Source organism: Nuphar pumila, chromosome 14 (genome assembly GCF_984573655.1).
Source record: "Nuphar pumila chromosome 14, dmNupPumi1.hap1.1, whole genome shotgun sequence".
NCBI classification, from domain to species: domain Eukaryota; kingdom Viridiplantae; phylum Streptophyta; class Magnoliopsida; order Nymphaeales; family Nymphaeaceae; genus Nuphar; species Nuphar pumila.
Window position 1 is genome coordinate 35,851,515 of NC_143262.1, and position 26,071 is coordinate 35,877,585.

The window sequence follows — 26,071 nt, forward strand, 5'->3', positions numbered from 1 at the left end:
GAGGCTTTCTGATTACTGGATTGAGTTCCCTGGAGTTAGATCAGAGTATATGGATAGTGATAGGGTCCTTAAAAGTGCATCAATTGGAGTTTCGGAAGGGTAAATTGCTAAGAAGTTTTACGAGAGATTGGAATCCAATCTGTTTCTACTTTGTTCAGAAAAGTCAGATAGAGTTCTGTTAGAGCTTGTGGAACAGTGCAGTCAATTCCAAATTTTATGAAACTTTTCAACAAGAAGGTTATCAAGTAGTTCTACAGAATCGAGACAAATTTTCTGTCATTTGGCCTCCAGAAGTGAGAGGTTTGTGTTGCAATTTGAGCACAATTTTAAACTTTCTGCACTATCATTGTGATACATTATAGCCTGATTTTTCAGATAGATTTTTTGATTAATCTGACTGTTCATGGTTGGATATTGGATTTCCAACCATTTCTTCGTGCATGCTGACCAGAGAACAACAAAAAGAAATGGAAGAATTGTGTGCTGAGCTTCATGCAAGGGATGAGGCAACCAAAGTTTGCATTAGTAGTACAAAAAGCCGATTCCAACGGCTAATGGCTAAGCTGGACAGCATATCACATCAATCGGTGGGTGCATCAGTGTGTTCGGAAGCTCAAGTTGGATGTGTCAATTCCGAAAATGTTTCTCACAGCACACTGTCAAGTCAACAAACTAAGTTAGAGTTCCCAAAATTCAGTGGAGAGAATCCAACCAACTGGCTCTTTTAAGGTAGGGCAATGCTTAGAAATTGTTTAGATACTAGAAGCTGAGTGCATAAAATCTGTATCGTTGCACTTGGATGATGATGCATTGAGATAGTTTCGGTGGATGGAGAGTACCTTTGGTATGTTATGCCGCAATGGAAAGAAATTGCTCAAATGTTTTACCTTCCTATTTAGATCGCACAAATTCATAGCCAAAAGTGGAAACTTTCTCACATCAATGAATTGTAAATTTTGTACCTGTAAAAGAAATAACCAGTGAAAATTATAGGCATAAGGTTTGCTCAGTGTGTAAGGAAGCATGACAACCGAACCATCCATATAAACTCACGTATGATGATATAGTGGAAAACAAGGAGAAAGTAAAGAGGAATATTAAGAGGTGAAGGAAGAGTATGAGGAGCCAGAATTCTCGATGCCAGGGAGAGAAGGGAATGCGTCGAACACAACCACATTTTTCTTCCCTCCATGAGATGAGCCAGCCCTTTGTACTTCAATCTACAAGGGAGCAAGGCAAACTTAAGCACCTTACTATTTTGATACTCCCACAAACTGGATTCATATACAACTTCATATATGCACAAATGGCTAAGAGAGTCGGGTGTGACATGCAACCGCAATCACCCATTGATGTGATTAGAGGCAACGGTAGCAAGCTCAAGTGTCCAGCCAAATTTCTCAGTTTAGTAGCAGACACACCATTTTAGGTGCATGTCCCTGGTGACATGAGTAGATACACTCAGACAATATTTTTTAATAAAAACACGTTTTTCTTTTAAAATATCAAACAAATAGTTTTTCACTGATGAAAATTTAAAAATTCTGAATCCTCTTACCCTGTTTTCCAAAAAAAAAATGGAACTTGCGGGTCCAACTTTTATCACATGTCCTCATGTCAATGAACCTTTGTGACAGGCCACAAGTTTGTCTTGGACACGCATGTTTTCTCAATGAGAGTATACAATAGTTGCAACCCCATCATTGTATCATGTGAGATTACAAAATCATGAAGATGACATGTAATCATGATAGCAAGAGTTGCGATCCCAGCAACTCATGGATCTCCTCCTGCCTTGAATCAAAGCAAATTCAGAAGGAAAGTTAAATATAGAGCGGTTAACTGGTTATCGCCAAAAATGTGTGTAGAATATGATGACCATCCCTTTAATTATGTTTTCAGCTTTAAAAAGAATCCAAGAATCTAAATAAGGTTACTTAGAAATCAAAGGCTTAATTGTCCTTGTTACAACAGTAATAGGAGAATAAACAATGTAATAAAAACTAAATAGTCATTGTCCTCCTTGCAAGGGCACGAAGGAAGTAATTAAGTGACATCTTTGCACCAGCCAAGGCTTCATCTAGACCCTCCATATTTTCTTCTCTAAGCTGGCCTGCTCTAATGGATTGCATTCTTCGAACGAGTTTTCTTAACTCCTGAGTAGGTATCAACAGAAATTTGTTAGAAACTTAGTTTTTAGAAATGATTTTCCTGGATAAGATAATATATATATATATATAAAGAAGAACAAAAGCTAAATCATAACAGACCATTTGAAGGAGAGGAGGCACTTTTGTTTCATGTCAGCGACAAGGCCGATGACCAGCATGATGACAACGACTGTTCAAGGATGCAACACATGCTGATGCCTTAACTGCGCTGGAGAGGATCTCTCTCTCTCTCTCTCTCTCTCTCTCTCTCTCTCTCTCTCTCTCTCTCCACTTGCATGGTTGTGTGTGTGTGTGTGCCAGAACAAGTAGCATTAAAAACTTCTTCCTACGTTTGGGTAATCTATATGGGATTGAAAACTTTAGCACTCAAGATATATACAGTTATTGACTTGAAAAAACAAAATTATTTATGATTACCTGGGATTCATATTTCCAGCATATGGATCTTAGAAAATTATTTTGATTATCTGGGATTCACATTTCCAGCATGTGGATCTTGTTGTTTTCACTTGTTGCAATATGATGGAAACAAAAGAAAGGAAGAAGAAAATTGTAAAGAATGAAACTCTGCAAAGATTTCTGACAACAACAACAACTACGCCTTCACCCCAAAACAATTGGGGTCGGCGATATGAACCAAAAAAGAAAATCATTCTGGGTCTTCCACATGAATCCTTCTCCTCCAATCATTTCTATCCAATGCCATGTCCTCGGTGAGGTTCAAAGCATTCATATCATTTCCTATCATCTCCATCCAAGTCTTCTTAGGCCTACCCCGACCTCTTTTAACTAATATATTTTTTCATTTCTCCATCCTTCTAACTGGAACATCATTAGGCATTCGCCGAATATGTCTAAACCACCGTAAACGATTCTCTCTCATCTTATTTTCAATGGATGCAACGCCTACCTTCATACATATCTCCTCGTTTCGAATCTTATCTTTTATTGTATTTCTACACATCCATCTAAGCATACGCATCTCAGTCATACTCATTTTTTGAATATGATGTCTCTTGGCAGCCCAACATTTCGTACCATATAGCAAAGCGGGCCTAATTGTCGTCCTATAAAACTTTCCCTTCAACCGCAATGGCATTCTACGATCGCACAACACTCTTGTTGCATTTTTCCATTTCATCTACCCAACCTTTATCCTATGATTTACATCTCCATCAATTTCTCCATGCTTTTGAATGATAGATCCCAAATATTTGAAACAGTCATCCACCGGTATTTCTTGCTCACCAAGCTTCACTACACTCCCATCACTACTTCATTGCTTACTAAACCGACATTTCATATATTTTGTCTTACTCTTACTCAACTTAAAACATCTTGCTTCCAATGTATGTCTCCATAATTTTAACTTAGCATTAACCTCAGCTCTAGACTTATCAATCAAAACAATATCATCAGCAAACAACATACACCACGACACATTTTCTTGAATTGATCTCGTAAGCTCATCCATCATTATAGCAAATAGGAAAGGGCTTAATGCAAATCCTTGATGTAACCCAACCGTTATAGAAAAATTGGTTGTCACCCCTCCACAAGTGCGGACATTGGTTACTACTCCTTCGTACATATCTTTAATTATACTAATGTACTTGAGAGAAACACCTTTTTTCATCATTGTCCACTAGAGAACATCCCTAGGTACTCTATCGTATGCCTTCTCCAAATCAATAAAAACATATCTAAATCTTTGTTCCTCTCTCTATATCTCTCAATAAGTTATCTAAGAAGATTTCTGAAAAGAACTATGTAAATTAACTAATTTGTGGTCATGCGCAAAATCCAAGGGACACCAATGCCAAACGACAACAGCAATATTGCTTCATATCATGGTCAGCAATATTGTAATCTATGGTCAGAAATATAGAGTATAACAACAATGACAACAGCAATATCTGTTCAGATCATGGTGAACCAACAAAAGAAAAAACAGCTTGGAAAACTGCAATAGGAAGATAATCAGGCGAATAGCCAGGGAAAGAAAAAGGCATATTATATTTGCAGTTATTTTCAATTCTAGGAAACTAGCAAATTTCATCAAGCAAAAAATATGAAAAGCAGTTTTTGTTTTATGCAAGTCAAACTAGAATACTTCATAGGAAAAATAATTTGTGGTAGCAAATGAAGACGTGGTCCCAATAGTTCAGTCAAATGACTGTCACAAGGCTTTTAACAAACATGAATTCCCTGCTTACAATTTCACTGATCCGGTGTGGAGTAACTGATGCTGAATGACCACTAAGTTGCATTGCACATAGGGAAGGTGCAGGGTGGTTCTCTATCTTATCATTGCCCTAAGGCTTGTAACTGAACTGCAAGTATATAAGAAAGGATATTGCTAAGAGTTAGCAGTCGAAGGGAGTTTGAATCAGAGTTGCCGGTCGAGAAAGTGGGAGCAAGAAATGAGGCACTTCTAAAATTTTAGGAAGTGGGAAGTGCAAGACAACTTAGAAGCGAATTGTGAATCATTTCGGAAGCGAGAAGGAAAGTGAACCAGTAGCGACATAGGAAGCGAAGAGGAAACAAAGAGAGAGGCGGCCTAGGATTCAAGTGAGAAGCGAATAGGAATTGAGTTTTCCCGATATTGGGTAAAAAAAATTTGTTAAAGGCTCCAAGCCCCCAAAAAAAGAAAACTCACTTCTTGATATTGGAAAGCAAGCTTCCCAATAATGGTAAGAGCGCTTTCCCATATATGAGAAGCATGCATCCCATTTAAAAGGTTCGCTTCCCTGCACATTTTAGAAGTGATGCATTTCATGCTTCCGAAACGCGTTTCGGGGAAGCACACTTCCCTGAGTCATAACGTTTCCAGAAATCCTGGTTTGAACTTTGAAGGAATTAACGGTGCACACAGAGAAGGAGCTGTGAGGGAAAGAATACACCCTTGACTATCGGCGATTATGGAGGGAAGAGACATCTTGTACCTAGTGAATAGTATAACGAAAAAAAGGTTCTCCTAGAAAATGAAGTTATAGAACTTGCTGGCAGAAATGTAGCAAAGCTTGAGGTAACCTTTTAGATAATTGAAAAAGAAAAAGTCATTTCTGGCTTTGCTAGAATCCCACCAAATAACCCTTAACCACAAGATCAATATGCATTCTATAAGGTAGATAGAACTGGCTCTCTCTCTCTCTCTCTCTCTCTCTCTATATATATATATATATATATATATATAGAGAGAGAGAGAGAGAGAGATGTTGGAAATATGTGAACTGGAGTATGAACCGATATTTTCATGGGTTATTTTTTCTAAAATTTTATCATACGGATGTGATCTAGATGCTTGGTTTTATAGAAACAGACTCTTGGATCATCCAAGTATGATACATAAAAAGGATCTTTTTAAGGCTTGAAAATCAACAGCTCAGAATTTTCATAAATATTCAAGCATCCAAAAATAGCATTTTCCATTGAAAATACATGATCCAATAGTCGATTCCTAGCAAATGAACCACGCCGAATGCATCTGCAGGGTTGGATTTGCAAAAAAAGTCTAAAATGTGTAATTCACACTCCGATTCACATATTTTCAGTTACATATTCTAATGACCTTATATATATGTGATTGTGTGTAACAGTGGATGCCCAATCGTCAAACGCTCCTGAAGCGTCCAATTTTGCATGAAATCACGCAAAAATGGTGATTTAGTGGCGGTTCTTGACAGCTGCTAAATCTATATTTTGCGTAAAAATAAAGGAGTGTCGCTGATCGCACGCGCGATCAGCAGCGCTCCTTCGTCCAGTAATAGTGGACGAAAAAACCCGTCCACTGTTACTCTCATCTATATATAATTGCATCAGTATTGATAAAAATCATAGTTACCTTTATTGTTAAAGGAAATTTCTTGGCCAGGGTATTTCTCGGAGAGATTTTCAAAAGTTGATAAATCTCGGGAATATCTTGGAAAAATATCGGGAGTTTAAAAAATTGAAAAAATATAAATAACAACAAAAAAGCTAAGAAAATAATAAGTTTTGCATTATCTTTTTAAATATAAAGAAACATGTTTTAAAGGTTTTAAAATATAAAAGAAACAAAACAATAGGAAATGCAAACTTAAAATAATAAAAAAATCTCAAAAAATATCGTGATATTTTGTTTCTGGCGATATTTTCAAAATATCAGCGATATCGGTGACAGTCATATAAATACCATAGCTATGTATGCAGGGCCAACAATAACAGAAACCAAGAAGAGATATCACATAACCTATTTCCTCTTATGATTGAAAGAGTCTAATATCGTAAAACAGAAAGCTGCTCAAGTGCAAACAGCAATGATCCACAAGGATAAATGTATTGAAACCAGCAAGAGGGAATGTGAGATACCTAAGGAGCAAAAGAAAAAAAATAACTGTATTCATTCATCAAATATTCCATGACATAAAATGAAGGATTATTCCAGATATTGTTACACCTGTATGTGATTCAAGATGTTCCGGTTATACCTGTCTATCAAACTCCACAGTACTGAGTGAATAAACTTCATTTGTAATTGAAGAATTCTTGTGTACCAGACCATCAAACCATCGATTTGCTATCTCCAAACAATCATCGCATGCCTGCAATCAACCTCAGAAGTACGTGCATGGTGTTATGTGTATTTCTAGAACAATAATCTCATTGAAAGAATAAAAATGACGAAACACAACTTTCATTGGCTTAATTTAAAAAAAAAATACAAGGGAATTATTATACACCTCTTCTTCCATGTCATCAGCTTCAGCTTCTACTGCCTCTTCTGATCCTATGGTCCATGTCTCCTGGTTAGACAAAGAATGCAACCTACCAGCATCACCATCTTTTGAAGCCTGAATGAGAGCATCCATCAACTCAGGCTGGGCATCCCGCAATAGTCTTCCTAACAAGTAATGTGGTAAACATTTACAAGCACAATATTTTCTATTAACTTCACACGCTTTTGAATCCATTGAAGTGTTACACTGCTAATTATTTATAACCAAATCAGTTAATCAAAATGTGGAGAAACCTAGGTCAGACAAAAGAAGTGTTACCAATATCGCGATATTATCGGCAAATCTAGGTCAGCCGATAATATCAGAAAAATATTGCGACATTTTCAAAATATGACCAAGAACAAAACTATTGTGATAATATCATGAGATTACAGCGATATTTTTGAAAAAAAAACTTGTGTATATTTAAAGCCCAGTTTTTGTATTTTTTGCTTTTTTAAATCTTTTCAAAGTTAGTTCCTTATATTTTTCCAAGAATAGCTATTATTTTCTTATATTTCTTATTATTTTTATTTTTGTATTTTTTTAAACTCTCAAAAATTTCCCCAGATTTTCCAACTTTTGAAAAACTCTTTGTAAATAACCCCTCCGAGAAAATACCTTAAACCATATAGGTGACGATGGTCAAAAGATAGACAACACTATTACCGACACCCTCAATACTATTTGAGATTTGAACATTACAACAAATTTATACCACCAACCTATGTGTTCATAGCATGGTAAAACTCTTGATCTTTTATCAATACCAAGCAAAAAACTGTGAAGTCCTCTAAAGAGAGACAAGCTTATCTTGATTGAGAGAATCCTAGAGCACCTCCTTCCCAATGAACGCATTATACACATGCAATAGAAGAGAGAGAGAGAGAGAGAGAGAGAGAGAGAGAGCATGTGCTGGACACAGCTGACACCACATTCTTAACTTGTTTGTTTTTTGTTATCTTGATTGTTTATTTTATATCTTCTTTGTATGACTATTTCAAATATTTGGGATCTATCATTCGAAATGATGGACAAATTGATGGAGATGTAAACCATAGGATAAAGGTTGGGTGGATGAAATGGAAAAGTGCAACTGGAGTGTTGTGCGATCGTAGAATGCCATTGCGGTTGAAGGAAAAGTTGTATAGGACGACAATTAGGCCCTCTTTATTATATGGTACGGAATGTTGGGCGGCCAAGAGACATCATATTCAAAAAATGAATGTAGCTGAGATGCGTATGCTTTGATGGATATGTGGAAATACAATAAAAGATAAGATTCAAAACGAGGAGATACGTAAGAAGGTAGGCGTTGCATCCATTGAAAATAAGATGAGAGAAAATCGTTTACGGTGGTTTGGACATATTCGGCGAAGGCCTAATGATGCTCCAGTTAGAAGGATGGACAAATGGAAAAATATATTAGTCAAAAGAGGTCGAGGTAGGCCGAAGAAGACTTGGATGGAGATGATAGGAAAGGATATGAATGCTTTGAACCTCACCGAGGACATGGCATTGGATAGAAATGATTGGAGGAGAAGGATTCATGTGGAGGACCCAGAATGATTTTCTTTTTTGGTTCATATCGCCGACCCCAATTGTTTTGGGATGAAGGCGTAGTTGTTATTATTGTTGTCTGTATGTATACACATGCAACAGAGAGAGAGAGAGAGAGCATGTACTGGACACAGCTGACACCACATTCTTAACTTTGTCTTTTTTTATTATCTTGATTGTTTATTTTATATCTTCTCTGTGTTTTTTTGTTATATTTGTTATTGATTACATTACATTTCAATTTCCAACTTAAATTTATTGTGTTGAATGACACTTAAAACTAGTCCTTTAGAGTCATGACACCAACATGATAAGCAAATTTAGTATCTAAGATAAAGCAGATAAAGCTTCAACAAGATGGGACTCTTAAGTGACAAAATATCGGCCTTTTGCTAATGGATTTGATAAAACCCTCTTTGAAAATTTGTAGCAAAACTGCTTGACATTGTGCCCACACTGGGACATTTAGCAAATAAATGTTAACATCACCTTCTCCATGGGCAACTTAACAAGCCAAATTTTAGTGAACAACCTTCTAGCTTTCAAAAGCCAAAGCATTTGCAATGTTATCCCTTTTAAGCAAGCTTCAAATGAACTCAAACAAGCTCTTTTGCAATTTAGTAAATTCATCTCTCTTGTTTGCAAACGCTCACAAGGCAAAAACATTTTTCTTTTGCTGCACGTTGGATTACATAATCCTCATTAGGGAAAACTGATGTTGTCTAAATAACTTCAGTGCCCAGAGAAGGCAATAGTTCATCACAAAAGCTCTCAGGCATAGGCACTACTTATTTGGTGTTGAACTCCCACAGTTCTCCCAGGGATGTTTCTATGCTAACATAAATATGCCTTTCACTTGAAAAGTCACAAGAACTCCGAAGCTCATTCAATTCCCATGGCTGCTAAACTTTGTGAAACTCCAAATGTGGCGTCACCTTTCTTTTTAGAAAAAAAAGAAGAAAAACAAAGAGCATTTCCCTTCTTTATACTCATTCCTTTAGGAGCACAGTTGGACTACAATACCATCATCCATACAATTCCTGATAAATTCTCATTTCCAGCTTCTTAAGCAGATATTATGCTATCTTCATGGTACTATTGATCATGGAGCTTGCTCCTTTATAATAGTCGTGGACTTGTTTGCCTTCCATGATGCTCTTCAGCTAGATGTTCCATCACAAAAACATCAACCGCCAGCTGCTGCACGAAAAAGTGTAACAACTGTACTCCACCTATCATCGCTTGGTTAAGTGTTGAACTAGTCATAAACATCTTTTTTCAATAAAATGAAGCCCTTGGAGTTTATATAGCAGTAGAGTTACACCAATATGAATGAATCCCAGATTTCATGTCCTTCATAAGCTTTAATAAGATAAGATCCTGGCGTTAAAATTTTAATGCAAACAAACTTCAGCATAATTACTCTACCAATGTTTATAGCACAAAGAGAAGGAATCAGCATGTGGTTCCTTATCAATCTTCCAATTTTAACAATTTCATATTTCCACTTGCTATCATCCAAGTTTCCGAACCAAGTCAACATTTCTTGATTCTTGTTTGATTATCTCTTATAAATAAACTGCAGGTAGAACTAATCATTTTAAATAAAAAATCAAAGAGAAGAGAATGAAGGTATATGCCGTAAAGATTGGAAAGAAAACCAGAATGAAAAAAGAATATGTACACAAATAAATTCGCTAAGACTATAATGCGCTACCACCCAGTCATTCCCAAGACATGCAGTTTTCCTACATAGATTCATAAAATTGTCAACTGCACAAAAATCTGCCAATACGTAGATCACTAAGATAAGACTTTAATATTAAAAACCAGCCAACAAAGAAAAATTGTCATACCAACCTATGTAATTGAATTGTCTCCTCTTCCCTTCTCTCACATCCGGTCCTAGTCTCTGACGCGAAAGAACAAAATCAGTAAATTCAAGAAACTCATCTCCAAAACAGTGTACCATGCAACATTACTACAAAAAACTAACACAACCAAAGACGAAAACGGGGGGATGAAGTCACCTTCACTAGCATTAGAGCTTCGAAAACCTCTTGCTCGAGCCGAGCAATCCTGAATCACGAAACCATTCATCAAAACCCCGCCCACCAACAAGACAAAAACCCAAAATCTTACGAAATCTCATTACCGCTCACCAAAAACCCGTACACCAACAATACGAAACATCAAAATCATATAAAATCACGTCTCCATTCATCAAAATCTCAATGACCAACAAGAGAAAACTCAAGAGAGAGAGAGAGAGATTTCCCGCATACTTCAGTATCAGCTTGATCTGGGGAGAAGGGAGTTGAGCAAGGTCCATTCCCCACTTGAAGGCACGCCTCGCCTCCCTCTTCTTATCATTCCTGCTCTTCTTCTCCGGCGTTTCTGCGTCCGCTAGCGCGGGCTCGGGGAACCTCACCCCAAGACGGGCCCTGGAATCGGAATTTGCGAACCGGGCGGAGGACGGGAGTCGGAGCAGAGGGGACGAAGAAGATCGAACGATGGTTCTTGCCCAAACCCTCAGAGGAGCGATGGCAGCCATTCGATCAGATAGAGAACTCTCCCTTCTCTCTCGCTCCCACCACCACCACCATCACCATCTCTTCCAATCCTTTCATTTGTGGAATTGCTGAATATGCTTGTAGAAACGGGTCGGGCTCGGCCGAGTACAGGTAATTACTAATCGGATCCGGACTAGGGTCCTCCTGAGTCCAAGGCGGTGCAACTTATCTAAGCCTTTTAAGCAGCCCTGAAACGAATTGGATTGTACAGGATGCGAGATTATGTCATAATTTACAGTTCTGATTAGTTGTTTGGGTCAAACACAGATTCCAAGTAGTATATGGACCCAGGTATGGCTCTTATGAAAATTCATATCAGGCATTTGTCAGACCCGAAGTCCAATTAAGATCGACTATATATTGATATAGAAAATAATAAAAAAATAAAACAATTTTGCCATGTCTTTTTGTTTTTCTAAGAAATGACAGTGGGGGGTTACCCGAGAATATTTTAAAAAAATATGAATTTATAAATGATCACCCAAGGAGGCTAGCCAATCGAGTGGGTTGTCTTTCCTTAACATGTTATTATAATTTGGAAGCAGGACAAGGACATAGTCCATATTAAGAAGACCCTTAAACATATGACATCCTCAAAGGCAAAGCAACTAGTTAAGGCACAACCTTGAATTGATGAGTGTCTCCCTTCAACAACACTCCCTTACGATTTTGCGCCAATGCATATTATTTGAGATCACACACACCTTAGATCCAGGCTGGAGAAATTATAGCAAAGATGGACAATCTTCCTCAATGAGGAACAAGTTTGATGTTCACTTTGTTCCCCCAAACAAATAAATTTGTCTAGAGTAAACCGCAAAACAAAGAAGGTGACAATTTTTGTAGGTGCTCGAAGCAAATCTGATCACAAATGAGCTAGAAATAGGCATTCAAAAGCTATATGTAATGCCTCAAAATCTTTTTAACTTAAACCAATGAAAATTGATATTTTTTATGTGGAGATTAAACGACCTTGGAGTGGGTTACAGGTGTGAATCAACAACATAAGATCAAAGAATTCATTTCCAATCCATTCACGAATCATCTATGAAAAAACCCAAATGATTTATATTTTTTATATTTAAGTCATTCTCAAAACCTAGCGAATCAAATGAAAATAACAAAGTTGTAATTAAACAAGTACTTGGGATCAAAACAAAACAAAATCCTAAGTCTAGCCTTGAATCCTAAGAGGTTCTGGTTCTCGACGTCGTCTCTGCATCTAGCCATCAACTCTGCAACACATCAGTCATCGAAAATCTTGTTAAAGAGTCAAACTTGTGAAAGCCTGACAGGTATATATCAATTCCAGGTAATTACATAACATTAAAACATATATTTCAATATAAGATGTCAGATATTTATAGAACAATTCAACTGGATAAATATGAAATGTTCACAATATTTGAGAGTAGTAGATCATGTTGTTATTTAATAGATTCAATAAACATATTTTAAATATGTTAACAAGGTATTTGTTTCTCTTGATTATACTTTCCTCGTGTATATGAGAAAAACTATCACAATAGTCGAGACAATAATTGGTGTTTATTATGCAATGTATTTTTATTGCCCGAAATATCTAACAACATAGGGTCCAAAGCAAGCAGCTTATAGCCAAGAGGTAATTCCCATAAAGTCGTAATTCAAGAAGAATGCATTCATGGACTAAGTGCAGTAGTTGAAGATCTATCACTTAGGACACATGGATAACCTCTATCTCCTAAACTTTTGAGTGATTGGAGACCATCTGAAACATCTTGCTCTCATAAAATATGACATATGTCACTCGAGGTTATACCACCTACCCCTCCAAGGTAGATATAAATCTGAATGGGTTATAGGGTGATCTCTATTTAAGGGACTTAACAGGTCATGTGCCTCATACTAGTAGGCAAATCCAATGCTTGATAGTTCAAGTACCCCTTTAGGGTAATAGTCACATTATGACTCATTTATATGTACTCAACCCATTCAATATTTCTCTGGCACCTTTAGCCCATATGAGCACTTTTCTTGTAAAGATAAATATAACATTTTAAGTGTTTGTGTATGCATGTATTACTCATAGTGTGATGCCCTTTTTACACCTCATGGGCTTGTATCAACCCTAAGCTCGTATACGAGTAATCACAAGTGTACACATGATTTCCATGCCTTGCAATACAACATAGATCACATACTATATACACTAATGTGCTCAAATGACACCAAAAGGGTTCTTTGAACCACAAGCTATGATATGCACCATCATTAATGCAAATCATGCATCATTTTATAGGATATAACAAGAAAACATATAATAACATATTTCACATATACAGATGGATTCTATTAACCCTGAGCTCTATCACGAGCTATAAATAGTTATCACATGCATCAGGAAGCATTTTAACATCATATATATCACATGTTTAACATAGCCAATAAGGTTCTCTAAACCTTAGCTCCATTACAAGCATAAACATTCATCGCATGCACACTTACATCATTTTCGAAACATGCATACAATTATCTTATTTCATGCATGCGTATGTAAAATATCCAACACATGTAAACGCAATTGTCATACTTTATTTATAAAATATTAAATGCACGTGAACATGCAATTATTCAATGCATGTGAACATAAATAATATATTTTATTCATAAAACATTACATGCATGCGAACTTGAAATTATCAATGCATGTGAACGTAAATAATATATTTTATTCATAAAACTTACATGCATGCGAACTTGAAATTATCAATGCATGTGAACGTAAATAATATATTTTATTTATAAAATATTTTGTGCATGTGAGCATGAAATTATCGATGCATGCAAATATAAAAAATATATTTTATTCATAAAATATTCTATGCATGCAGACATAAAATTATCAATGCATGAGAACGTAAATAATATATTTTATTCTTAAATAGTTCATGCATGCGTAAATCAAATCATGCAATATTATTGAATATATATATACTCATATATATATATATATATATTTTATATACTTTTTATGTAAATACATATATTTAAATATTATATAATTTTCAAGCGTTTGTTGTAAAACCCTACCTCGAAGTCCATGAGGTTTTGTGAAGCAAAAAATCTCAAAAATATCCAAAGGAATTTTCCTTAAAAAAGTTTGACGTGTCGTGTTCTCTGATGATTTGAACACGGGCGAGGCCTAGCGAGTGCCTTGAGTCCCATGTCACAAGCGCGCATGCATTTGATGTACCGCTTAGTCAGGTTCACGAAATGAGGTGGCAATAAACTACGATAAGAGGTGATAACGGTTTGCGAAAGAAGAACCAACGAGGTAGCGCTCGATTTAGGCTAAGTTACGATATGACGAAAGCGATGGCGAGGTTGGCGAAGGCTGCGGCTACAGGCGGCGGAGTCGATGGCAACATTGGGGTCACTTGGCAAAACCACCGAACCCAGGTGGTTCGGCCTCGACTGAGCTGGGTGGTTGGGTGTTGATTGGCTTGGCCAAGGGTGGCTTGACTGGGGTGACCCTTGCTCAGTCCAACTAAGAGGGAGAGGCGCAATCGGCACAGTCGATTGCTACTGCTGCTATTTGTGAAAAACAACAGAGGAAGAAGCGAGGAATGAGAGGGGATGGCGTGGTTGGCTTGCTTATTGTTCACTAGTAAAAAAACAAAAAAGAGAGGGAGAGGGCAAGCAACCCTCTCGTCTGCCAAAAACACAAAAGAGAGAGGGAAGGAGTGGAGATGGTGGTGGTAGTGTCTGCTTCCCCTCTCCTAGAAAAACAAACCTAGAGAAGGGATTTGAGAGAGAGCCATGAGAGGTGAGAGAGATAAACTAAGAGTAAGAAAGACCAATTGAGAGTGAGAGAGCATATGAGAGACTCGACTAAGAGTGAGAGAGAGACCAATTGAGTGTGAGAAAGCGTATGAGAGAGACTTGGTTGAGAGTGAGAGTGAGAGAGAGAGAGACCGACTGAGAGTGAGGGAGCATTTGAGGGACGAGAGAGAGGGATGGGGTAAGAGAGCATTGGGGAGGGGTTTATATAGATAATGGTGGGAGGGGGCAGGAAATCATGGAAATAGGGAGGGGCTAGTGGCATAGAGAGGGGGGGCATGAGTGATGGGAGTGAGGGAGATGGGCAAGGGGATCTTTGGGCTGGGTTGGATCCAACCCATTTGGTTTGTAATGGGTCTTGGGTTGAGATGGGTTATGGGTTGGATCCAACCCCAACTCATGTGGTTTTGTGAGGTGACTTGGGTTGAGATGAGTCTTTGGTCTTGGGTTGGATCCTCTTGGATCCAATCCCAATCCATTCAGTGGATGAGGGTTAAATGAGGAGAGGAGTTTGGGTCAGCTCTATTTAGATATGATCCCCAAACTATGTATATTTAAGTGTTTATATACATTTAATTATATATATTATTTATCTAATTACTTTGAATTGGGTTTGTTAAATGGATCCAATTCCAAATCCCAAAACATGTGGGTTGATCAATTTGGATTTTACTTAAGATCCAAACTGAAACTAAATTCTACTTTGGATTAGATTCAAATCCAAGTCATGTAAGTTTGCTCGATTTGGATCTTCTCCTAGATTCAAATTTGAATTTATATGGGTTAATCAATTTGGACCTCCCTCAAGATCCAAACTAAATAGTTATGAGATCAAATGGATCATGTGTTCTGTTTGGATATTTATGAACTTAAGTCTACTCGAGTTGATCCTTTCTGGATCCTCTATTGAGATCCAAACCCAAATATATTTTTAAACTTTGTAAATTAATAATTCAATTTTAAACAAGTAAATCCCTTAATAACATATTAAAATATTCATAAAAAATCTCAAATATTATACTATCAGCTATTAAATCCTTTTTAATAAACAAAGATATGGATTTCTTTTGGGCAATCAACCAATCAAGCTCAACAAATTGTTCTCTACATGACTCCCAAACCAAATCAGCTATAGTTGACCTGCCCATCAAAACACCCTCATGGTAGGACACATTCCTCTGCTTCCAAATATTCCAGCAAACAATGTGGAAGGTGATGTCCCAACACAGTTTAAGCCATAGAGGATGATAGGAAGACATTATTTACCACTTCAACTCAAAAATAAAATCAGAGTGGGCCGTTTTTTCTCATAAATTTTGCACACATGTTTCCAAATCACTTGAGCAATAGGGACCAAAAAAAAATGTGAATGAGATTCTTCGTGTTTGAAACAAAAAGGGCATCTACTAAGCAGTGCTACTCCAAATCCCTTCAATTTATCCTACTTTAGAAGCTTGTCATGACCAGCCAAGTAAGCGACCAATGCAGCCCTATGTGGAACCTTTTTTAGCGAAACAAACACAAACCACTCATGGGTTGACGCATCAATATGAATGGCGTCCCAAATCTCTTTTTGACTTACAATTTTAGCACAAACAGATCCTTTCCATCATAATATGTCAAGACCAAAAGTATTCTAAAAGCCAATTGGATTATGCCACAAACTTTCAAGCCTAAGTATGGGTGCATGACGCCCCACACATAATGTCACCACATCCTTAACACAAGTCTTTTTTTGTCAGGTACCAACCTATATTTTTCCCTCTTAGGAAGTAGTGAGATCAGCGGGGGACCCATCTAAGGATCCATTCAAAACTGAGTGACAATCCCATTTGCTATGATATAAGACATCAGAGAGCTCAAACTGTCTCCAACCCCATAGAATAGTACCCTTCCATGATCCGAAACTGACATTCGAGCTTGCTCCTCATAAGCTTCTAGTTTGAAGGTACTTGAACTGCATAAATTCGACCCATAGAATCCCCATAGAATATATCAATCACAGGCTTTGCTAGAAAAGTGAGATTTAACTCCTCAATCCTACGAAGTCCAACTTCGCCTTTCCTTTTAGGTTTACATAGCACCTCTCATGCCACAAGATAAGGCCTCCTACTGAAATCCGAATTCTACCACAGGAAGTTTCTGAACATGGTTTCTAATTACACCGCCACTTTCTTAGGAACCTTAAAAGATAAGATCTAAAAAACTAGAATTGCAGTAAGAGTGTTTTGAATGAGTAACAATCTCTCTGCATAAGATAAAAACCTAGTTTTCAAAGCTTTCAAATGATGCTGGATTTTAGCAATAAGAGGTTGGCATAAAGATGTATTCAACTTACCTACACAAAGAGGCAACCTCAAATATTTCAATAAAAGGTTGCTCATCTGGTATCCGGATAACTGTGAAACTTGAGTAGCTATCACTGGATTCATGTTAAAAGGCATCATGATGTATTTTTCATTATTAATTTTTATACCTACAGTAGTTTCAAATTCTAAAAAGATATTCATGATTCTTTGCACTTGTGTCTCTAAGCAAAAAAAGTAGGTGAGAAATAATTTGGGGAAGATAGGAAACTTTTACAGGCTCAATGTAATTTTGACATGAGTTAGCCTTTCCATTACAATAAGGAACAAATAAGGGGATAGGAGATCCCCCTACCTCAAACCTCGGAAACTCCAAAACTTCTAACCTAACACTCCATTAACTAGAACATGGAAGAAACTAGTGGACACACATAGAATTATCTATCAATCCAAGTTCGATGGAACCTTTGTCGAACAAGAGAGCTCATCAAAAAATTCCAAGACACCCTATCATAAGCCTGTGATAGGTCCAATTTAAGACATAAAGTATGATTTTTCTTCTTATCAAGGGAATGAATAAGTTCATGAGCAAGCATAATACTTTCACAAATATCCTTACCTTAAAAAATGCCCCTTGATTTTTGAAAACACTCTCGTAAGTAAATATCTCATTTTGTTCACCATCACCTTGGAGATATTCTTGTACAAGAAATTGCATAATGCAATTGGTCTGCCCTCTGTGATTTAAGAATTAAGGCAATTAAGGTGGCATTCTCATTTTTCATTATTTTTCTTTTACTAAAAAAATCTTTAACAACTACAATTATATCTCTTCCTACAATGTCCCGACATCTTTGGAAGAAACAGCCTGAAAATCCATCTGGCCTGGGAGCTTCATCACCTTTACAAACAAACAAAAAAATATAAGTTTTCATGTGACTAACATATAAACCTTGAGGAATATGAAACACCAATTTTCCATGCTCCCTAATCGGCTTAGGCCATAGCTGATTAAGACCTGTCGAGGTGCATTCTATAATCTGAGCCTAAGAATGATCAGGCTTAGTTATGTCCAAAGCATTATCTTCACAACCTTTTTGCCAAGATCCGATTTCAAAGAATCAAGAAGATGATTATGCTTTTTATCACACGACCCATCCTTAATCTTGGATGGGGATGCTGACAGCTCCTCAGAGCCACATCCAATAACACTACCAACGTTGGGATCCCGATGCACAACATCATTCTTTAGCTTGGAGGAGTTTGCAATGATTCCTCAATCAGTCTATTCTCCTGTGCAGTACGACCAACAATTTTAGCAGTATCATCTTTGATCTTTCCATCCACCGAACTTAGCAAAGGGAATGAAGAACTTACCCATCAAAGCCGACCTTCATCTTAGCTGAATCTTGCATGGAAGAATGAATGTACTCCAGTACGGATCTGTCTTCCTTGCCAGTAGCATTCTCCTTCATCTCAGGTACAGACTGCAGTGGAGAGGAGGAGACCACCATAACCCCCTGATCGAATATAGGCATCTCGACCTGAAGCTGAGACGAGGAGACGTGGATCGCCTGCTCAGCACAGTGCTCTTTCGTTTTGGGTTATCGTCCTTCATCTCGGGCGATAACGAAACCGACATGTTCGTGGAATCGCCCTTCACCTTGGGCGAAACCGAAGATCAAGAAGACTGCACATGAGACGACGGTCTTATGGGAGAGAGATCTTGGATGACATCGGCAGAGGTCCTGGACGACATCCAAGGATAGGACAGCACCCAGCGAAAACGCTGATACCGGAAACCCACAGAGACTACCACCGCAAGGCCGGCGGTGTGGCAGAAACGATGGCCGCAGGAGGGAGGTTCGGCCCTGGGCAAACCCTAGCAGAACGACGGGTTTTTGAACCTGCAACGTCCCACCACAGGGAGACGTGCACAGACAGATCCTACCAACCACTGCCTAACCCCAGCTTGCCCTTTCAGGATCCATGATTCATAAATAGGTCCGATAGGACTTGCATCCAAACCCTGTATCTATACCTCAAAGTTGGACCCGCATTTGGTGTAGGTCCAAACCATTGACAGCCCTAAGTTACTCTTCACCCGACGTCCCTGATCAGGTTATTATCTATGGTCTATACTTATAGTATCCGATGAGGACTCAGCTTGTTTTCAGGCCTCGGGTTTTCTGACTTGGTCCTGAATGGTGTATGAACCTACATTAATATGAATCCAGATCAGTTCCTTTCCATACATACTTGTCATGGTCCCGTTGCATGTCGGTTAAGGGTTCAAGTCAGGTCCATAAAATAGAACAATGGTATCAATCTCATTTGCATGGACAACTGCATTAACAATATGATAGCAACTCAGGCTAATCAGACTAACCTAGCCCTCGTTTAGATGACACACAAAACCAGGTTTGGTTTGAAACCGGGTTTTGGGCTTTAACCAAGTTTATTGTATAAATACCAAGTTAATGTGTATTGTTGGGGTGCAAAACTGAGTTATTATACGACCAGGTTTTACTAAAAACCTGGTCTGTGAAAAAACTATCCTATGCAGATTTTCATAACACAAACTTGGTTTATTGAGGTAAGGGTGTCTGTACGTTGTCCTAACTAGTGTGTATGGTTGGGCAAAGGTTAATTTGTAAACAAGTCCTTGATATGATATTAAAGTAGACCAGGATCTTGATCTAAATATACTGATTAAGATGATAAAGGAATTGATCATTGGAATATGGGGATTGAAAAGCACTTTTTTTTTCCTGGTTTTGTAACAGTATATTACCTTGTCTGCATTGATAGAGTGATGGAAATTCACTAAGAAACAGGAAGACTTAAGGCCCTGTTTGGAAACTGCCAGTGGTGGCAGATGAGGCTGCAGATTCGGAATTGGCAAATCCATGCTCACGTTTGGGGCCATTGGTGTAACACTGCTAGGGAGTTGCCGCTTCCAACCGGTTACCTGTTTGGAATGCCCCTCCGAAAGTCACATTTTGCCATCGGGAGAGGAACAGGAACTGGAGCAGTCGGAAGCTCCATCGGAGGTCGGAAGTGGTAGTTGATAATTGGCAACTACCACTTCATCAAGGTGGTAGCTGAAATGAGGAACTGGAGGTGGCAAATACCACCCCAGTTCCCTCTTTTCCCATTTTTTTCCGGTCTTACCAAACAAAAATGGCGCTGGGTATTCCACAGATCCACTCCGGCTGCCTCCGACGGCCAGTTTCCAAACAGGGCCTAAAAGCAGTGGTAATGCTGATAAGAAATAATGGAGTTGACACATGGAGAAAGGGAAACATACACCAGTTATACATATTAAAAGTTCAATCTGAAAGTAAGGATGTCAATTGATCGGATTTAAATTTCATATCCGACCGAATCAAACTACAATTAGTCGGATTGGTGAACCCAAACCGATCTGATTAATAATAGCATTCAGATTTGATTTGCAGTTTTGCATTCGAACCCAAATTCAAATTAGAATGCGACAGTTATCTTAATCCTAATACATATATCTAATTAGCTGTGTTAAGCTAGTTAGGACTGAACTCCGTATACCTTTTCCCATCCAAATCTAAATCCGACTTTGAATCCAATTTGCCAATATCCAAGTAGGTTGACGGAATCCGACCTATTTACATCCTTAATTGGAAATCTGCTTAGGTGACTTAACCTATTGACCCCAATTGGAAACTTGACTGCTTTGGCATTAGTCGATTGTAAGAACCATAAAGCTGTTGGTTCTAGAAGCATAGAACATAGGGATGTAAAATTTTAAACTCTATCAGTCTATCTATATATATATATATATATATATATATATATATAGGCATGATGAAATTCAGTCTAAGTAGAACAAGATTTATGTTCCTTCAATGGATCAAAATTCCATTTAACTCCACAAAATTATTGATCATTATCATTTTGCAAAAGTTAAGTTTGTAAAACTGTGTGCTCCCTGGTGCGTAGGGGGAACCTCACCTGCCAATGTGTTTCTCAAGATGCTCCTCCTACCTTTATAACACGAATCCGTTAATCTGTCAATTTTAATTTCCATCCCTCCACTTAACTAAGGTAGATCCGAACTAAGTCCAACCTGTTTACATCCATCCTCTCACCTAAAACGATTCTCTGGATACGAGTTTCAAATGAGCACAAATGGATCCGATTCAATGAGATATGATTCCTCTCTGTCACAACATTCTAAGATAGTTTGGAAATCCAGTATTGTGTTTAAGATCATATCCAGATTCAAATCTTATTTCAGTGGATCTAGTTCAGATCTGAATTGGAGATTGGGCTAGTTGGTCAATATTCGGGTTTGCCATGACGAGTATCCGACCCATTTGTGCCTGGTCAAGAGCTGCGACCATCAAAGTACATATCGGTCATAGATGGTTGAGATGAGAAAGGGATTATTATGGAAAAGGCCTTCTTTGAAATGGATCCATGTTTAACCAACCAAACACAAGGATTCACTACTATTCCTATCTTTGGTTCTTCAGTCGGGATCGGGGGATTACTGAATTCAGATATTTATCGGACTTCAGATTTGAAAACTCCATAATAAAAAGTCTGACAATTTCTGTTGAGACGAAAATAGGCAGGAGATGGACTGGTTACCCATCTAAACCGTATCCAATTTTGAGGGTATGTACTAACATACTAGCATTCATATGAAAAGTGGGTTGGATGCAGATCAGTCATATCACCAGTCAGATATATATGGATATGGATAAAACAGATATAGGTCCAACCTAATATTCTCTCTCTCTCCCTGAGGCGTCGCCTCGGAGCTGACAGCTGAAATTTGGTTCGCATACCGTCCATTGATGGGCACCCAGACAACCTACATCAGCTTCCTTACTATTGGCCTATCCTCTGCAAGTTGCATTCGCCTCCTCCCAAGAGTGCCTTGCTTGGAAGGAGGAGGCCGAGGGTGATAAGGATAATGCTCATACAGTTATATCTCGTGCCGATAATGGTTTCTCAAAAACCAAATGTGCCAAACAGGTTTTGGATAAATCAAGTGAAGTTAAAAAAGATAAGTCAAATGAAGTTTCCAAAAGTCGGATTCAATCAGGAGTATCGTGAGCCATGCTCATATATGATATTATTGTTTTTTATAGAGTTATAAAAAATGATAACTGCTATTATCGTTTTTTATAGAGTTATAAAAAATGATAACTTCTATCATTTGTTAGTTGTTTTGTTATCATATCTAACTATGTAAGTCAATATTCTAGAATTGTGTATTCTAAACATTGTTATGCATATAAATAGAGTACTCGACTTCTCGGTGGATAAGAGAGTGAAAATTGAGTTTATCATTCTGTTTATTGTTCTTTCATGGTATCAGAGCTATCAAGCTTCAACGAGTTTTCAATGGCTTTCTCATCGTCTCTTCTCTCTCCTATGACCCAGTGGAATGCTATCGCCAGCCTTGTCTTGATAAATTAAATCGAGACAACTAACTATTGTAGAGATCTCAGCTCGAATTGGTCATGATCAGCCAAGATTTCCTCAAGTTTATCGACGACTCTTCTCCTCAACTAGATTTCTTCATTGCCATAACAGATGAAGGTAAGATAGAGAATTCAAATTATCCTATTTGGGTTCGTTCTGATTAGCTGGCTCTCAGTTGGATCAAAGCTATTGTTTTGAAAGCTGAAAGCTGTTCTCGGTCAAATCATGAGAACAAAAATAGTCTGTGAAGCCTGGCTTGTCCTAAAAAAAGCAGATGGATCTCAATCTCCTTTGAGACTCATGATTCTGAAGAAAGATTAGACTTTTATTTAGAAAGAAAGTATGGATATGTTGTCATATCTAGACCATATAAAGTTTCTGGCCAACTCACTTGCCACCGTCAATCACAAGGTAGAAGATGAAGAATTAGTTCAAAAAACTTTGAATGGTCTTCCTCTCAAGTATGAAAGCTTTATGACCTTCGTCACCACCAATCCGGTGTTGTATACCTTCACAGATCTATATGATCTGCTTCTTAATCAGGAAAAATGTGTGCTTCTAATTTATGCTAAGCCTCCTGAAACACCCGAACCCCAACAAACTGCCTTCAGGGGTCAAGGTCGTGGCTGCAGTTTTTATTGAAGTTGTGGTAGGAGACAAGGGAGAAATTCCTCTCCAAACACATCTAATAGCAACCCCGTGTCCCAAACTCAAGGTGGTCGTGGGGGTAGTCACCTGTCAATATTGTGGAAAACGCAAACATATTGCTCAAACTTGTTGGGATATCCCTAAAGCCTTATCTGTCATGTTTTTTCAACAATCTACGGATGAATATTGGTATCCTGACACTGGTACTACGAATCATCTAACTATGGATGATCAACAATTCTTTAGCAAATCAAAATATCATGGGGATGAGCAAATCATGGTTGGCAATGGTAAGATGCTTCTCATCTCCCACACTGATAATCTCATTCTAAAATGTCATGGCTCTTCTTTTGATTTAAAAAATGTTCTTTATGTTCTTGCTATCACAAAGAACCTTTTATTTGTGAGTCAATTTATTGAAGATAATGATTGTATTTTTTAATTCACTCCCTTTGAATTCCTTGTTAAGGATTGTCAGACAAACAAGATTTATCTTAGAAGACCGAAATCTAGTGCAGAACTCTACTCAATCAATTATGATGATCATATACAGGCAAAATGACATCTTTTGATATATGGCACCAACGTCTCAGACATGCAAATAAGAAGATCATTTCTTACTTAAACTTTAGTCATACTATTTTTGTTAATAAAAATAACAAAATAAAAGTGTGAGAGAGTTGTCTCGTTGACAAATCTCACAAACTTCCTTTTGGTCACTATTTTTTTTCTACATCATCCCCACTTAAACTTCTCCATGCCGATGTCTTGGGGCCTACTCCAATCTCTTTACGTGAAGGATTTCATTTTTATCTCCTTATAATGGATGATTTTTCTCATCTTTCATGGATCTTTATATTGCTTGGTAAGTCTAAGTATTTGAGTGTTTTAAGTCTTTCAAGCATGTCACTGAAAAGCAACTTCAACTTTCCATTCGTGCTTTTCAAACTGATAATAGAGACAAATTTATCACTCGTGATTTTATAATTTTTTTACAGAACCATGCCATACTTCATTGGTTTTCGTACTCGCATACCCCAGAACAGAACAGACTCGTTGAGCGCAAACATTGGCATGTCGTTGAAACTGGGCTCAGCCTGTTACATACTTCCTCTCTGTCATATTCCTTTTGGGTCAACGCTTTTTGCACTGTCGATTATATTATCAACTGTCTTCCATCCCTATTACTTAATCGTTAGACCCCATACGAGCTTCTCTTTCACAAACCGACCGACTATCATCATATTTGTATTTTTGGTGCTCGTTGCTATCCGCTTTTAACGCCCTATCGTACCTCTAAATTTAAGCCTAAGACTACTCTCTGTATTTTTCTTGGCTATGCCTCTCACCATAAGGGCTATCTTTGCTTCGACCACTTTCAAAACCGTATCTATATATCTTGTCATGTTTACTTTGATGAATCTGTCTTTGGACCCGTCTCTCCCTCTACTCATCCTTCCTCACCTAATCTTTCTGAATGGGATCTCTCTCAGACCGTCGTCCTACCTCCTCCTGATCCTTATCAACCGCTTCTTCCTAATTTGACAGTCCCCCTGGATATCCCTCTCTCTTCTGATTCACCAGAGACTTCATCTCTTGTGAGCCACATTCCCACTACTGAACCACCTGATTCTTCTTTGCCAGTGCCTTCTTCTTCCCCTCTTCCTGACTCCATCGTTAGTCTCTCATCTGACCATACTGCCCCATGATCACGCGCTCTATGACCAACTCTCTTAAACTTCATGCATTCACCACTACCCGCTATCCCCTCTCCCTTGCATGTTTTATCTCTGTTCTACTCACACCCGAACCTACTTTGTTTAAATAAGCTAATCTTGACCCCAAGTGGCGCACGACCATGCAAGATGAGTTTAATGCGCTCCAACTTAATCATACTTAGCACCTCATTCCTCCTCGTCCTCATTATAATATCATTGGCGCCAAATGGGTTTTTCGGATTAAACAATATATTGATGGTGTCGTGGCTCACTACAAAGCTCATCTCATTGCTAAGGGTTTTCATCAAGAGAAAGGCATTGAGTTTTTTTGAGACTTTTAGTCTAGTTGTGAAACCCGCTACCATCTGCATTGTTCTTCCTCTTGCAGTTTTGTCAGATTGGTTGATTCATCAATTGGATTTTAATAATGCTTTTTTTAAACAGTCTCCTTTCTGAAAATATTTATATGGCACAACCTTTAGGTTTTAAAGACTCTTTTTATCCTTAGCATGTATGCATGTTGGATCGGGCCTTGTACGGTCTCAAGCAGGCACCGTGTGCCTGGTACCAACATCTCAGCTCTTATCTTCAGTCCTGTGGATTTCACATCTCTCTTTCTGATGCTTCGTTATTTATTTTTCAAGATAGCGGTTTGGTTATTTATTTACTAGTTTATGTTGATGATATCATCATCACCGGTAGCTCCACCATTTCCATTAAGCAGTTGATTCAGCGCCTTAGTCTTGCCTTTTTCATCAAAGATCTCGGTCGCTTAAATTATTTTTTGGGTATTGAAGTTCATTATGCCTCCTCAAGTCTTTTTCTCTGTCAGTGCATATATGCATTTATGCTACTGCGTCATGCCTCTATGGCTAATATGAAGCCGATCTCTACTCCTTTGAGCTCCACTACCCAGTTATCTACGGATGATGCCCCTCTTTTTCATGACTCTACTCTATATCGGAGCATCGTGGGCGGTCTCCAATAACTCACTATCACACGGCCTGACATTGCCTTTGTGGTCAACAAGGTTTGTCAGTT

The 26,071-nt window shown here is 38.0% G+C and overlaps 1 protein-coding gene across 1 annotated transcript; it reads right to left on the reverse strand.

Moving 5' to 3' along the window:
- Window positions 1-1,861: 1,861 nt before the first annotated feature.
- Window positions 1,862-11,117, reverse strand: LOC149816757 (kinesin-like protein). The gene is made up of 6 exons (XM_089987189.1): window positions 10,774-11,117; window positions 10,519-10,567; window positions 10,349-10,400; window positions 6,893-7,053; window positions 6,641-6,754; window positions 1,862-2,156 (listed from the first exon to the last, which is right to left on the reverse strand). Exons 1-6 carry the CDS (start codon window positions 11,040-11,042, stop codon window positions 2,004-2,006), a joined length of 798 nt encoding a protein of 265 aa, XP_089843315.1. The 5' UTR covers window positions 11,043-11,117; the 3' UTR covers window positions 1,862-2,003.
- Between the last annotated feature and the right edge of the window lie 14,954 nt (window positions 11,118-26,071).